The sequence below is a fragment of the Coptis chinensis genome, chromosome 3, assembly GCF_015680905.1.
Source record: "Coptis chinensis isolate HL-2020 chromosome 3, ASM1568090v1, whole genome shotgun sequence".
Lineage (NCBI taxonomy): Eukaryota > Viridiplantae > Streptophyta > Magnoliopsida > Ranunculales > Ranunculaceae > Coptis > Coptis chinensis.
Genome location: NC_141458.1, coordinates 121,623,769 through 121,640,754, shown reverse-complemented (window position 1 = coordinate 121,640,754; position 16,986 = coordinate 121,623,769). Strand labels below are relative to the sequence as shown.

The following is a 16,986-nucleotide window of genomic DNA, read 5'->3' as shown; positions in this document are numbered from 1 at the left end:
TCAATTTTTTGTACAGTCGGAAGCATATGCATGCAATCTGTTCTTGGACACTGATAATTCATCAGAAAATTCACCAAAGATGTCAGGCGATAAATGCAAGAGCATTGCAACCCAACAAATTAACATCTTTACTCTAATATAAAATTATCGGCCGGTTCAATCAAGCACACGCTAACATTAAGAAAATGAAGGAGTGGAATACTTACCTAAATTAAACTATGGTGACAAATTGACAATTATTGTGTCCTTGCAATTAGACTCACACTCTTAGATTGTGCATCAATGCAATAAAATATCCAATTTGTATTAGATTGTTGCTTTCCCTATAATCAATGTAAGAGACCCATACAAAGGCTTGGAATCAGCGGTGAAGCTTCTTAGGATGAAATACAAGCAGCAAAAAACTTTTTGATTAACAAATATGCAGGACACAAGTCCAGTGTCGATGCTATAGAATCAACACATGACAAGATAATTATGCAGAAGTTTCATGAAAGGAGGAGACCAGAAGTTAACGTCAAGAAAAAAATGAGGGATGTAACTTAATCACAGGTTGTGCTGGCTGTCACAAGTATATTTCAAACTCCTTCCACCAACTCTGTCATAAAGACGGCTGCCGTCTTTATAGTACTTGCTGCTTAGCATACTCTTTCCGACAAAGGATAGACTGACTCTGCAGGTGTTAATATCTTTTTTGACAACCATATATGAAGTCGAAGATCAAACTCCGAGCTCGCTATATGGGTATGCATCTTGATAGTTCTTTTACTACTAAGATCGTTATAATCTTTTCTCTATAGATCTTTGTTTTTGTTTTGTTGGATAACGCTAGGCTTTACTCACTCGGGATTGATTCCACATTGTACTTGAAGTTACGGTCCAAGGAGTTTGGAAGTCACAACTTCACTTTTAACTTATCTGCTTCTTTGGGTTTCTTCTACTTATCTGAAGTGATTGCGGTACCCTTGGCATCATATTTTTACGTGGCGTAAGTGGGTTGAAGCGGATGTTTATGGATGTTCTCGCATCTTTCTTATTATTGCAAATGAGCATTCACGTTTTGTTTGTTTCTCTATCATTTTTATGACTTTCGGAGCACATGCTCGCCCGATCAATGTGTTCAATACGTGTGATAGTACTCAACTTTTCATTCCCGATGCAAACGTTCTCATTTGGAAATAAAATCCGGGATGGTAAGTTAGGTTACAACTCTTAGTTTAACACTTTAACCCTCCCTTATCTCGATCGAGCTTATAACGCACATCTCCCCCCTCCCTCCTCCCTCCCCTCTTTAGACTAATGTAAGGATGAGTCTTGAACCAACGAAGATAGATTTTTGCTACATGAACAAAACCATGCATGATCTTTGGGCGCTTTTTGTCACTCTACTCTCTAAACCAATAAGTGGAGTCTCCCCTCTCCCTCTACCTTTTCCTTATAAGGCCTAAAAAACTTACCTATCAATTTCAGAAGGCATGTCAAAGTTTATGATACAATTCACTTTCTTCAAAAAATCCAACCACCAATAAATTCCATAATGGACGGGTGCTTTAGGATGTGTTATGTATGTAATGGTTTACTAACCTTTGTATACTATGTAATAAATTTGTTTGTTAACAACGTGCAAAGCACGTACATCTTGCTAGTATGCATAGTTAGTTAGCTATGTATAGCTATGAAATATGAAAATTATATTAATCACGCATTCAAATTTATTGCACCACTCTCTATAAAAAGGAAGCACCATACATTGATAAAACCTATCGACTTCTTTTTGTTGTTAGGTTTAATAATAGAAGTTTCATTGAAGTTTTGTGAGAATGTCAAATGTGGCGAAAATAATATTGAAGCTACTTGAAGAGCAAGACATTTCCAATCATAATAAAAGAATTATGATAAACACTACTTATAATACAAAACTATATTTGTCGAGACATTCCCCACATGTAATACAAACATGTTTTAGGGTTATTAGTTCAATACATATGCATCAAGTTTACGATTTTCCATTAATTATTCTTTCACGGTTAGTTCAATGTAGTACGTTCCATCCGGTTTCCAATTTCTCATTAATTATTTTTTGAGGTTAGTTCAATGCAATAATTACATCAAGTTTCGATTTCACTGTTAATTATTATTTGAGGTTAGTTCATTACAATTGCATCCCCTTTATGATTTCCCATTTGTTATTCATTAAGGTTAATTCAAGATCTGATTGCATCCGGTTTTTAGATGTTTAGTTAATTAGTCTTTTAGATTAGTTCATTGCATTTGCATCCAGGTTCTAATCTCCTATTAATTACTCTTTGAGGTTAGTTCAATACATCTGCAACCAATTTCTGATTTCCCGTTAATTATTTTTCTAGGTTAGTTCGATAGTTTACAATTTATAATTATTTATACTTTGAGGTCAATGTGATACAGTTACATCCGGCTTCCGATTTCCACTTAACTATTTCTTTAAGGTTATTTTAATACATTTGCATCCAATTTCTGATTTCCCGTTAGTTAATCTCTGATTTTAGTTTAATGCAGTTGCATCCAGTTTTTGATTTTCAGTTAATTATTCTTTGAGGTTAGTTCAATACGGTTTAGCATCTAATTTCCGTTTTATGTTAATTGTTATTTGAGGTTAGTTCAATGTTTTGCATCAAGTTTTTCGATTTTACATTAATTATTTTTTGAGGTTAGTTCATTTTTTAGGTTAGTTCAATGCGATTACATCAAATTTATAATTTTTCATTAATTATTTATTTAGGTTAGTTCAAATCTGCAGTTCATCCATTTTTCAATGTTTAGTTACTTAGTCTTTGATATTAGTTCATTGCATTTGCATCCAATTTTTAATTTCCGTTAATAACTCTTTAAAGGTTAGTTCAATACATCCGCATCTAGTTTATGATTATTTATGTTTTGAGGTTAGTTATTTGCCAATTACATCCGATTCTTTGAAGTTATTTCAATGCATTTGTATTTAGTTTCGATTTCCCACAAATTATTCTATGGGGTTAGTTCAATGCGATTACATTCGGTTTTGATTTTTGTTAATTATTTTTTGAGTTTAGTTCAATGCATTTGCATCCAGTTTCCCATTAGCTATTATTTGAGGTTTGTTTGATGTATTTGTATACTATTTCCAATTTCCCGTTAAATATTTTTCAAGGATTTGTATCAAATTTCTAATTTCCCGTTAGTTATTCTTTGACGTTAGTTTAATGCAATTGCATCCAGTTTCCGATTTCTAGTTAATTACTTTTCGAGTTTAGTTTATTGCATTTGCATAAAGTTTCCAATTTCCTGTTAATTACTCTTTGAGCTCAGTTATGTATTTGAATCCAGTTTCCGATTTTCTTTTAATTATCCAATGTAGTCTGTAATACCAACTTCTACTGATCCATCTGTAGTGTCATTGCAAATATGACATAAAAATTAAATTATACTTGATTTACTATGTGGGATCATCGAAGATTATCCAGTTCCCGATTTCTCGTCAATTATTCTTTAAATTATATGCATGACTCACTATGTGGAATCTTCAAAGATTATCTACGAATGGGTGTTGTTATATTAATTATTCTGAAAAATATTTGCAAATATACAGAACTATTATATATTAATATTATATTGATCACTCATCCAAATTTCTTATAATGTGAAAACCTCACTCTCCATTAAAAAAAAACTCACTTTTGATAAAACCCTTCAATTCAACTTCATTTTGTTGTTTAATAATAGAAGTTTGATTGAAGTTTTGTGAGATTGTCTAATAAGGCGAAGTTCATATATATTGAAGCTACTTGAATAGCAAGGAGTTCTCAATCATATGGAAAGAGATAAGATAAACACCATTTTAAATGCAAAACTGTACTTATCGAGACATTCCCACAACATATAACCCAACTATGTTTTGAGGTTAGTTCAATGCATTTGCATCCAGTTTCTGATTTTCCATTATTTATATTTTGAGGCTAGTTCAATGCAAGTGCATCCAATTTCTGATTCTCGTTATTTAGTTTTTGAGGTTAGTTCAATACAGCTGCATCCAGTTTCCAATTTTCTGTTAATTATTTCTTTGAAGTCAGTTCAATGCATTTGCATCTAGTTTCTGATTTTCTGTTAATTATTATGTGAGATTAGTTTAATGCATTTGCATCCAGTTTCCGATTTCCGATTTCTCATTTATTATTTGATAAGGTTGTATTTACATCTAGTTTCCGATTTCCTGTTAACTATTGTTTGAAGTTAGTTCAATGAATTTGCATCCAGTTTCCGATTTTTCGTTAATTATTCTTGAGATTAGTTCAATGTATTTGCATCCAGTTTATTTTTTGAAATTAGTTCAGTGCAGTTGCATCCGGTTTCCGATTAATCTTAATTATTCTTTAAGATTAGTTCTACTCATTTGCATCATGTTTCCAATTTACAATTAATTTTTCTTTGAGGTTAGTTCAATGGAGTTGCATCTAATTTCCGATTTCCGATTAATTAAATCTTTGAGGGTAATTCAATGTATTTACATACAATTTCTGATTTTCCGACAATTATTTTTTTATGTTAGTTTGATGTATTTGCATCCTTGAAATGCTTCCTCAATTGAAGAGGGTAGAACTATAATATATATATAAAGACTAGTATTATCTGAACTCATTCATTATAGGTAAAAAATACGGTAAAACTGACTGCTCGCCTGTTCAATCTATCCCTACACGAGAATACTTAATGGTAGATTGCTAGAAATGTTGTCTTTCAGTATTGTCATGTCGAAAGTTATCTTGCCACCAGAAACTCCAGTATGTCCCGACGTCTATATATATAGAGATAGATAGATAGATGGCAACCATAGCAGAGGCAGCACACCTCAAATTCTTGATATGGAACTTCTTCCTCTAGCCAGATTCAAAGCTTTAACCATTGGCATTCACATCAAACTACTCCAGTATAACCAAAAACCAGCGTACAGCCTAATTCCAAAGAATTTCCCCTTCACCTCAGGTCGTCGTGCTCGAATGTATGTAGGAGCTTCGAAGCGGTATATGCTACTTATTGGGTACCACTCTGTTTCATATTAACTTCACCCATGGATTCTATCACATAGTAAGTCAATGATTAGCCTAAATCATTATCAAAGAAACAGTATCTAAATTAAAGTTTTTTGTTCTTTTTGCTTGGTAAGCCAGTTAACATAAAAAATTACTTGAGCACTAAACAATGCAGTTCAAACCTTGACTTCTTTTGTTAAAGGTAATTTCAAACACGGATAACACAGAATTGCAGAACCTATATTCTTAAGATTTAGATATATAGGATTTTCAAATCGATCATTTGCTATTTTCGTTGAGTTACACCCTCTTTCGTAATCCTATAAATTATAAGCAGCACAAATAAAGCGATGGCGGCAATATTTGCCATAAAACCTATTTATTGCTTGGCAAGTGATATGCAAAGAATTTGATCTGGGCTACCACGAGGATATCCCTATAGGGATGAGTGTTTTAAGACCGTTGGATCCGAGATCTAACGGTCCGAAAATCAAAAACAAAAAGGAAGAGAGAGAATATGAATTTGTTTTTATTTTCGGACCGTTAGATCTCGGATCCAACGGTCTCCGGCTTTCATCCCTATAGGGATATCCTCGTCGATGGAGCGAGGGGCAGTGGTACACCCTGGCTCACCCTCAACTTCTTAAAAAAAAAGTTTTTTTTTTTTTTTTTTTTTTTTTTTTTTAGGATAATACTCAAAAAAAAAAACTACCATATATATGAATACGGTTTTATTACTAAAACCTCACCGAATCCCGACCAAAATAAAAATCTATTTCCCCTAACTAACGTGAGAAAGCTCATGATCTCTAATTTTATGTATTTTGAGAAACAACACTTTTGGCAAGTGTTTTTCTTTATTTGGAAAAACAAAAGAGATGAAAGAGAAAAAAATAGTAATAACACTCTCAACTCTCCGTCCCAATAACTCATATGTATATTTATTGGTATGTTTTCTAAACCTTAATTCCCCAATCTCTTATTCTTTTAGTTTTTTGTTAATGAATTTTATTAATTATAATTCAATTTTGTATGTAATGAATTCGATCTATCGAGCGGTTACTCGAGTCCATTACAATTTTAATTTGTTGCATAAATTTTTTTGATTGTCAATTGTAGTGAATTTATTACTTTTGAATCTACTTAAGGCAGTGATTGGAATTTCAGAATTGAATGAAAATGAAAACAATTAAAATAAACGCTAAAGTGACGACAAAAAAAATGTACTAGCAGTGTCTAAACATATACAGTTTAAAACAATGGTGGGATCATAAACCATGTTGGCGCAACAAACTAGCTTGAAAATTGGGATCATAAACCATGTTGGCGCAACAAACTAGCTTGAAAATCCAAATTTTGCTTACCCACTATAGATTTTTGACAAAGCGGAAACATGGGGATTATATTCCCAATCTAGAATTTGTAAACGCTTTGTAAGTCTGTAACACTATTTTTTGCTATTAATATTAATTACTTTTTAGCCAAAAAAAATGTCTAAACATTGTACAATATTCTTTATTGTGCCCTAAGTTCTTATGTTTTTTCCTAATGCCTTTTGGACTATTTTCCTTACAATTCCAAAGAATTCATTGCTTTTTTTCATTTGTGGAATTTTAAAGTGGTTTCCATAAGCATATATATTTGTAAGAAGCATATATTTGTAGGCACTTTTTTCCCAAGTTCTTAATTTTCCAAAGCTAAATGTCCGTGTATTTATTTATTTTCTCCTAAATCATTTCATTAAGCAATCTAGTCTTTTGTAATTCCAAAATTTACATATCTTTTGTGATGGGATTCGAATTGTGTGTTTTTTTTTTTTTTACTTTTAAAAAATATGCAAGGGAAAACAAAAATTCTACAAATTGGGTGTTATTTTATTTTAGTTTTTTTTTTATAGTGACTAGTTGTGGCTCACCCTCACCCAATTTTCTGGCTCCGCCACTGATCCTCGTGGTAGACGAACTCGAGAAAAATAGGCCAAGTCTCTGTTCTGCAATCTTGTCAGAATTGACTAGGACTCTAGGAGTGACTCCATGTGTTCTTAGGATCGGATGATTACAAAAGAAAAAAACTGCATGGTATAAATTTGAAGAATATGCACCCTTTAAGGTGCTAATAGATCAGCTTCACAGAATATAAATTGTTCTTTCTGCAATTGGATCACTGATCACCTTATTTTGGATCGATGATCATATCATTTAGGATGGAGAATAAATAGATCAGGGCGACACAGAGGCAAACTAAATAACTAATATTAGATCATTAGCAATGCTGCTCAACACTCCTCCATCCCATGGAAGCCCACTTCCCAAACCTTCCTAGAAATACATACGGTTTTCCCACTGTAAGGCAGCTGCAAAATGCAATCTATCAAAAAATGGTAATATATAACGTAACCTTGCATGTAACCACAATGAATGTACAACAAACAGGTGATAAAGATTAACTTGGACAATTCAAGTTATGTTTTTCGTTCAGTTCACTTTGATTAGCATTTAGCAATAGTCTTGTTTGTATATCAGTTATAGTCCTGAACTCCTGATGTATATTAATATTAAGTTGGTGACTTGGTGACTCGGGGTCGGGTCGGGTGCGGGTTTAAAGTTTAAACTCCATGTAAAATTTGGCAAATGCTAATCCCAAACCGTTCCATTGCCACAGCAAATCTTGCACTCATATTGTTTTCCATTGTTTTGTGACTTTGTCAAATTATCCAGCACTTGATAATTACCCGGCCTGAATCATAATTACTGAAATATTAACGAAGATTAAAACCCACAACTTTATGGAATTATTCTGTTGGATCTGAAATTTCCAAATACGTTACAGCAAATACGGAGAAAGGACAAGAATATTATTACATATATTTTGCTTAAGGAAATAATATCATAAAGTATATCTTCCTTTTATAAGTAATATATGTACTTATATTTTCCATAGTGATCGTCCAAACCAATTCATTTAAACTTGTTTCCTAAGTCGCATCAAAATCCTATTATCTCTTTCCAAAATTCAAAAAACAAACATAGAACCAAATTAATAACAAATAACTTACATAATTAAACAACTAAAACTAAAAATAGTATCAAGTAAGTAAATAAAATTACTTATATTTCCACAAACAAATTAAGAAAGAATAAATCTTAACGCCCAAAAAAAAAAGTTGAATTGGATGCCTAAGTGCGAAATAAATCATTGTATATATATCTTGACATTTATATACACCATATATATATGAACCATTTGTTCAAGTCAAATAGATAGAGAACCATACCATATGAATTTTTTTTCTCCATTCGAAATTAATATAAACTATAACGATAATAATAATAATAATAAAATGTGGAATCTATATCTATATAATAAGATAGGGTTTTTTTTAGCACTAAATGACAAAATAACACACAAAGGACGGTCCAGATCTATTTGAGCATGATCTAACAGTCGAGATATGCGCTAATTTTAATTGTTAGAGTCAGGACACTGTCGGGAACGACTCCCGCTTGGTTTTTCTAGGCTTTGTTTCCATCAGGTCGTGGGTTTGAGCCCAAAAAACTTTAGTTTTAGGAGTTTTTGATAAAAAAATCAGGTCATTCTCGCATACCGCAACTTCACTCTCAGAGTTCAATGCCTCCTGAAGAATGTGTCCCATGACATATGTACCTACTATTTTTTCTTATCTAGGTTTTATCCCACTGGATTTTCCTAGTAAATGTTTTAATGAGGCGGTATTAAGTAAGTCCCAATAATACTATTTCAATAATTCTGAGAAATGTTGTACTCTTTTTCCTTCGATTTGGTTTTTTCCATTGGATTTTCCTTAACAAAGTTTTAACGAGGCAGTTTTGATTTTTTCCACTGGGTTTTCCTTAGTAAAGTTTTAACGAGGCAATTGTCATTGGATAGTCATAGAGCATCCATAAGAATGCTACGAAAGATGCACTCTTTTTCCTTTATATTTGGTTTTTCCCATAGGGTTTTCCAAGATTTTAATGAGGCAACAAAATATGCACCTACCAAAATTTCCAGAAGAATGGTGGACATCCAAGAGGGAGTGTTATGAAATACGTGGGTCTTTATGGATGCCCACCATTGAGCCCATATGGATCACTTCTCATATGTTTTCATTATTGTAATCCTTATATCTTGAAAATGAGGTTACCTAGCTAGTTATATACAAAGGTAACCTCCTCCCATTCATGCACACTTATATTATTAATATTTCTTCTTATTCTCTCAATTATTCATCTATTTTGGGGCTATTTGTTTTTTTGGGTTAAGTTATAAGAGGGTCTTATAAGACCATGTGTTATAAGAGGGTCTTATAAGATGGTCTTATAAAGTGGTTTGTTTTTCATTTTAAGTTCCTCTTATAAACACTTGTAAAAATAGAAAAAACAAATACATAACATCTTATAGATGGTTATTTGACAAATATAACCCTACTTTACATCACATTTAACATGAATAGATTAATTTGAAACAAAAATATAGTTTGATTTTCGATTTCAAATCAATTTTGATAATTAGAATATCGATTTTAGGAAACTACTTTAGTTGGCAGTGGTGGTAGTGGTTTTAATAGTACGGTGGTGGTGGTAGTGTAAGTGATGATATTGGTCTTAATAACACGGTAGTTGTAGTGGTAGTAGTAGTAGTAGTAGTAGAAGTGGTAGATATCTTAATAGCACGGTGGTGGTAATGGTGATAGTCTTAATAGTACGGTGGTAGTGGTGGTGATGGTAGTGGTAGTGGAGGTGATGATATTGGTCTTAATAGCACGGTAGTAGTGATAGTGGTGGTGGTGGTGGTTTTAATAGCACGGTGGTGGTGGTGGTGGTGATAGTCTTAATAGTACGGTGATAGTGGTGGTGGAGGTGATGATGGTGGTAGTAGTGGTGGTGATAGTGGCGGTAGTGGTTTTAATAGTTTGGTGGTGGTGGTGATGATGGTGGTGGTAGTGGTGGTGAATTGGTGATGATAGTGGTGGTAATGATGGTGGTGGTAGTGGCGGCAGTGGTGGTGGTGGTGATGATAGTCTTAATAGTATGGTGGTAGTGGTGGTGATGGTAGTGGTAGTAGAGGTGATGATATTGGTCTTAATAGCACGGTGGTAGTGATGGTGGTGGTGGTGGTTTTAATAGCACGGTGGTGGTGGTGGTGATAGTCTTAATAGTACGGTGATAGTGGTGGTGGAGGTGATGATGGTGGTGGTAGTGGTGGTGGTTTTAATAGCACGGTGGTGGTGGTGGTGGTGGTGATAGTCTTAATAGTACAGTGATAGTGGTGGTGGAGGTGATGATGGTGGTGGTAGTGGTGGTGAATTGGTGATGATGGTGGTGGTGGTAGTGGCGGCAGTGGTGGTGGTGGTGGTGGTGGTAGCTGGTGGTGGCTAGGGCAATGGAATTATTTGGAGAAGAAGATAATGAAAAATAAATAAGAGATAAATGAGGTTAGGAGTATATGGACGGGGGTGTTTGAGTCATTTTTTAAGTTATAAGACTTATAGAATTGAAGTAGATCTAATTTTGGTACTTATAGAATTAGAGCCTCTTATAAGATATTTCTAGTAGAATGCCTCTTATAAGAGGCAAAAAACAAACCAAAAAAATGTTCAAAATCACTGGGCCACATCTTATAAGAGGTTATAAGACCTCAAGGTCTTATAAGAGGCAAAAACAAATGCTCCCTTCTACTAGAAATATCTTATAAGAGGCTCAATTCTATAAGTACCAAAATTAGATCTACTTGATTCTATAAGTCTTATAACTTGAAAAATGACTCAAACACCCCCGTCCATATACCCCTAGCCTCATTTATCTCTTCTTCCATTTTCATTATCTTATTTTCCAAATAACTCCATTACCCTAACCACTACCGACTACCACCACCACCACCACCACTGCCGCCACTGCCACCACCACCACTACCACCACCATTATTACCTCCACCACCACTACCATCGAACTATTAAGACCATCACCTCCACTACCACCACTACTACCGTACTATTAAGACCAATATCATCACCTCCACTACCACCACCACCGTACTATTAAAACTATCACCACCACCACCACCGTGCTATTAAGACATCCACCACTTCTACTACCACCACCATCACCATGTTATTAAAACCAATATCATCACCTCCACTACCACCACCACCGTGCTATTAAGACCACTACCACTACCACCGCCAATTAAGGTAGTTTCCTAAAATTGATATTCTAATTATCAAAATTGATTTGAAACCGAAAATCAAACTATACGTTTATTTCAAATTAATATATTCAAGTTAAATGTGATGTAAAGTAGGGTTATATTTATCAAATAATCATCTATAAGATGTCATGTATTTGTTTTTTCTATTTTTACAAGTGCTTATAAGAGAAATTTAAAATTAAAAACAAACCACTTTATAAGACTATCTTATAAGACCCTCTTATAACACATGGTCTTATAAGACCCTCTTATAACTTAACCCAAAAAAACAAATAGCCCCAGTGTTATTCATTCTCCCTTATATTTGTTTTTATTTTTGTTTTTTTTATTTTTGAAAAGAGAAATATAATTTGGATGACGTAAGATATCTAGGGAGTTATTAAGGGATTTTTTTGTAAGTATATACTCTCTAATTGTTTGGGAAAACAAAACAGAAGAAGAAAAGATCGATACATAAAATAGATCAAGAAGATCCAAAATCATGGTTACGAAGGTCTTGACCACGTTGTTGGTGGTATTATTTGCAAATCTAAGCTACTACATAATTGAAGGGAGGATTTTAACTGACGAAGAAGATTTTGAGTTGGAAGAGCAACTAAGGATTCTCAACAAACAACCCATCAAGTCTATCGAGGTATATAATGAAATTATTCTCTCACAAATATTAATAGTGTGGAAAATCAGAATGAACAATTTATATTCAAACACCATTGGACATAAATGATAAATGTGCAGTCTTCGATGATCTTGTACGGCTTTTCCATATCGACCTCTCACAAAAAAGTTTTTATCGATTTATTGATTTTCGCTAACACAAGTTAGAATTATTCTTAGCGTTGAGGATAATTTTCCTAAGATGTTTGTGTTGACGTCAGTCACTTGCTTATGTAAGGTAGTACCTTTACATATTGCATGTCTTTAACTTGATTGCGTGCAGTGATACGTGATGATGTAAGCAAGAGTGAAATATTGTCTTGACCTGCTTGATGTAGGACACCTAAGCAGTTCTCTCTGTAAAGATTAAAAATGTTTCCATTCGTTTAAATTGCCGGTGTGTCTTAATCCAATACCAACAACATTTTTTCCGTTTTTAATTTTTAGGATGAATTTGGAGATGTATTTGACTGCATAGAAATTAACAAACAACCGGCACTTGATCATCCTTTGCTTAAGAATCATGAAATTCAGGTATGTTCTTTCTAAGTTTATTTCCTTGAAATATATAAGTCTTACTGTAAGTCTTCTTATTTGACGAATGAAATTTAAGGAAACAGAAGACATAAGTTATGTTCTTTTCGCTGTCGCAATATTCAAAGTTATATCCCATACTTGGTTTAGTTGAACAAAAATATGTCCTACACTGGGGGAAGTGAAATATGAGATCTCTTGTACGTTACATGTGCTTGTAGCCCTGTAGACTTGTCGTGTAATCGTGTTATATTTGCAGGAAAATTTTCATCTTCCTCTCTTTATCATGTTTTTTATGCTTTTACATACTTAACTCTCGTTGAACAGATGGAACCCACTTTTCTTCCAAAAAGTTCAGTCAAGAAATCTACAATGACGCGTAAACAACCAGTCGTGTCATTACAAGCTATAGACTGCCCGCATGGAACAGTACCAATACGAAGGACTAGAAAAAAAGATTTAGTAAGAGCTAAACTTTTCATGGAAATGCACTCGACCATTATTCCTTATCGAGATATAAAACCTGGTCAACATGTAAGTAAAACCCAAATCCCTACGTTTTGCACTTTTTCTAGGTTTTATTGTTAATATTCCTTATTTCTCTATTTCCTTTTTTTGGAACTATGAGTCTATATGGTTTTCAATTTAGTACTTAATATTTGTTTTCTTAAACAGCCAGCAATCGTCAGAAGCAATTTGAACTCAACGGATCGTTTCCATGGAGCCGGAGCAACCATGAATCTACATAATCCAGAAGTGGCAGATGATCAATCAACTTGGTCTCAAATTTGGCTTGGGAATGGTATTATAGAAACAGAATTTGATGGCATCCAAGCAGGATGGGCAGTAAGTCCACTTAGAAGGAAAACAAATCTGTTACAAAAGTTACCACCGTTTAGATTTCAAGAATAGATTTATAGATAGGCTAGTACCAATAATTGCCACTTTTCTATTTTGTCTATATGCATTTGCCCAAACATAAAATGAAAAGCACAAATGGACAACCATAGTTATTAGTAAGGCCCAAAATATAGAATTTGGTGAATATTTCGATATACTTAAAAACCGATATATATCAGATATATAAGAGATATCTATTTTTTTGTTGACCAATCAAAATTTTGTTTTGTATATCGATATATCAGAAATATCATCGATTATATCAAAAATATCGTAGATTATATCTGAAATAGTGTCAATATATTAGTCAAAGTCAACAATATTTAGTCAAAATCAATAATATCGGTCCAAGTCAACAAATTATATCGGATATATCATATATATCGGTCGATATATATTATTATTATATCAGAAATTGCGATATATATCGGAAAAAAAAGATTCAATATTTGGTTGAAATATATCGAATATATCTATGTCGGTATACTAAAAAAACGATATATATGGATGATATATCAGATATATCATAGATATTTTGGGCCTTGTTTATTAGTGAGTCCTTCGTTTCCCACTCTTCTAATTTATCTATTCTACGTTGTAATGAGCCGTAGGCGAGTGAGCCGAATGCGCCGTGGAAAATACCGTTCGCACACTTTTATATGTTTAACACGTGTTTTTTTTTAAAATGGTGATCTCTAAAAAGTCAAACCCTTCACCACTTCTATCACTTTTTAGTGTTGTGTTTTAAAAAAAATAAATACTTCAGCAATTCTTTTATTTTGTTCTGTTTTGTTTTTTTATAAGCTCGGGCTCACGGCCCACCTAAATACTACACTTCATCAATTTGTTTTGTTGTTTTTTCTTTCTGTTTTTTTTTTGTTTTTCTTAAATCGTAAATCGTGCGTAGCACGTGCAGAAATCTAGTTATTATAGTTAAAACTTCTCCAGTCCATCTGAACGGCAAATTTGTTATTTTTAACAGGTAGCACCAGAACTATATCAGGATCATAACACTCGTTTTGTCACATACTGGGAAGTAAGTTTACTATGGCAATTATAAATTCATAATTATGGGACCTCATAAATATACCTCTTATTTTATTTTATTTTATTTTTTATTTACTCTTTTGATCAGTAAAGAATCAATATACCTCCTATTACTTACTTCTTTCTTTTCCTATTTCAATAGTCTACTTCTCAGGGTAAAAAGACAGGTTGCTTCAATGATCGTTGCGCTGGGTTTGTGCATGTTGACAACAGGTATACTCTTGATGGAGTCATAACGAAAACCTCGATCTATGATGGACCAATATATTCGATGCAGTTATTAATCTTTCAGGTATAAAGCACGACATACAATTTCTTACAACATTAAGTATACACACGTTTTTCTGCCTATGTTTTATTGTGGGTTGGGTGGGGGTGGGTTCGTATGCCCGTTTGGCAATTCTATGTAAATCTGATTATACATACTTAATACGTTGTTTGTTTGTAAATCTGACCAGCTCGTAAATCGAATGGTTCTGGCTATGAACAAAAAACACTTAAAAATGGTTGAAACCGGGGTAATGGCTATCATGATGATGACAACCAAAATCCAGGGTGATTTGGTTTTCGGTAGCGTACCAAGTTTCGTACAACCATAACTAATATATCATTTTCCTTACAGGTAACCCAAATTTCACTTTTTAATGTACTGGACTATTTATAATGGATAGAACTAACCCACATGGCCCAGTACAGAAAAAACCTCCGAAGTCAATTTTGATTGGTGTATTGTATTAAAATAATGAGTTAAATTCTCTCTCTTCTCTCCTCACCAGCCAATCACAGCTGACTTCTGAAGTCTTTTTCTGTGCTGACCCTGTGTGACAGTCGCGCCCATTTATAATCTTTGAAAACTGAAAAGCACGGTATACAAATAAAGGTGTAAATTACATCATAGTATAAAATATTCCGATATATCGTGATATTTGTTGATATCTATCCAGATTTCAGAGAAAAATATATAAATATTTTGATATGTTCAGAGATATATACGACTGTAAATATCGGAGTATTTCAATAATATTTTTGATATTTGTAATATTTGGAGATATTTTACGATATTTGGCGATATTTTGTATATATAACAATTTTATTTAATATTTACCATTATATTTCAAATAAATATAAATAATGTATCATGATATATTAAGAAATATCTACAATATCTACGATATTTGTCGATATTTTGCATATATCCATGATATTTACATATGAAACAATGTCAAATATCTCCAAAGAGGAAAATATATCCACGATACATATCCATAAATCAGAGATCGATAAATACCCATATCCTGATATTTTGTACTATGAATTACATTATCGAAAAAAAAAAAAAAAAAGGTGTAAATCCTAATTGGCTGATTTTTTTTTGGAGGTTTGTTGGTTTGTTACTCGACAATTGTTAGTTTGTTGTTTCATCCATAGGATTTTCCCGATTACTCTACAGTTGTTTGTTTGATGTTTCATCCATTTCAATATTTCACTGGACTACTTTAGGTGTGTTCTCTGATACTTTGATTTGTGAGAATAATTTCAACTCATTTAAAGGCTTGTTTCTTTCTCCTATTGTTGCTGACTTGAGCATATCATCACATCATCATATATTCATATATGGAGTGAGAATGTTGCACTGTATGTACATGCATTTGCTCAGCTGGAGCAAATTTTTATCAACGTTTTCTGATTGCTCTTAATTAGGAAATTTTCTTTTCTTTCTTTTGGCTAGGATATTAAGAAGAATTGGTGGCTGACAATTCCTGATAAATCCATAAATATCGGTTATTGGCCAAACACCATACTCCCACATTTAGCCGAAGGTGCAAGTAATGTTGCATGGGGAGGATTAGCAATGGCTTCTGCAAATGGGAATAGTCCGGTAATGGGTTTTGGGACATTCCCTGATGGTAACTACAGGCATTCGGGATTTTTTTGGGATGTGGTAACAATTGATGCCCAGAATAAAACGCGGATTTACTTTGGTGTAAAGGATACATATGTTGAAGCCAAGAACTGCTATAGTATTAGGAATGGAGTGGGTGAAGTAGTAGATAGTTACCTATTCGGTTATGGAGGTCCAGGGGGCGCTTGTGGAGCTTAAGATGTGACTATGATTCATTGGAATAATCTATGAAATAATCATTCGTGAGATTATTTGTCTTTGCTTATATTGACCTCAAATCAAATTCTAAAAACTGAATTTATAGTCAGCCATCCCAGCGACCCAGCGGGAGGCCAAGATTGTATGCCCAGGCTTATCTGTGAAGCGGATAAGATTGTATGCCTAGGCTCCTGCAACAGTCCCACATAAAGGCCTACTATGTATATCCATATTCCCTTGTACCGGTTTGCTACTATCGCTGGTCCTAAACTTCGAGCTGGATTCATTGATACCCCTGAAACCGGCCTGTCAATATAATAGAGGAAAATGCTTTCATCAAGTGGCTCTGTATAAAATCAATCTATTGCACCCATACCACAAGCCCTAGGCAAGCTTTAATTTGGAAAGAAACTGAAACTTGGTTCTCTAAACCCGCAGGAAGTTAACTAGTTTAATGCGTTAGCTCCAAAGTTTTTGTGTGCTAAT

The 16,986-nt window shown here is 33.6% G+C and overlaps 1 protein-coding gene and 1 pseudogene across 1 annotated transcript; both read left to right on the top strand.

Moving 5' to 3' along the window:
- Positions 1–26: 26 nt before the first annotated feature.
- On the top strand, positions 27–954 carry LOC147513876 (protein CHAPERONE-LIKE PROTEIN OF POR1, chloroplastic-like; annotated as a pseudogene).
- Positions 955–11,745: 10,791 nt separating this feature from the next.
- Positions 11,746–16,929, top strand: LOC147513875 (protein neprosin-like). The gene is made up of 7 exons (XM_086598975.1): positions 11,746–11,898; positions 12,366–12,452; positions 12,780–12,986; positions 13,128–13,298; positions 14,335–14,388; positions 14,542–14,691; positions 16,129–16,929. Exons 1-7 carry the CDS (start codon positions 11,746–11,748, stop codon positions 16,498–16,500), a joined length of 1,194 nt encoding a protein of 397 aa, XP_086455101.1. The 3' UTR covers positions 16,501–16,929.
- Positions 16,930–16,986: the final 57 nt, after the last annotated feature.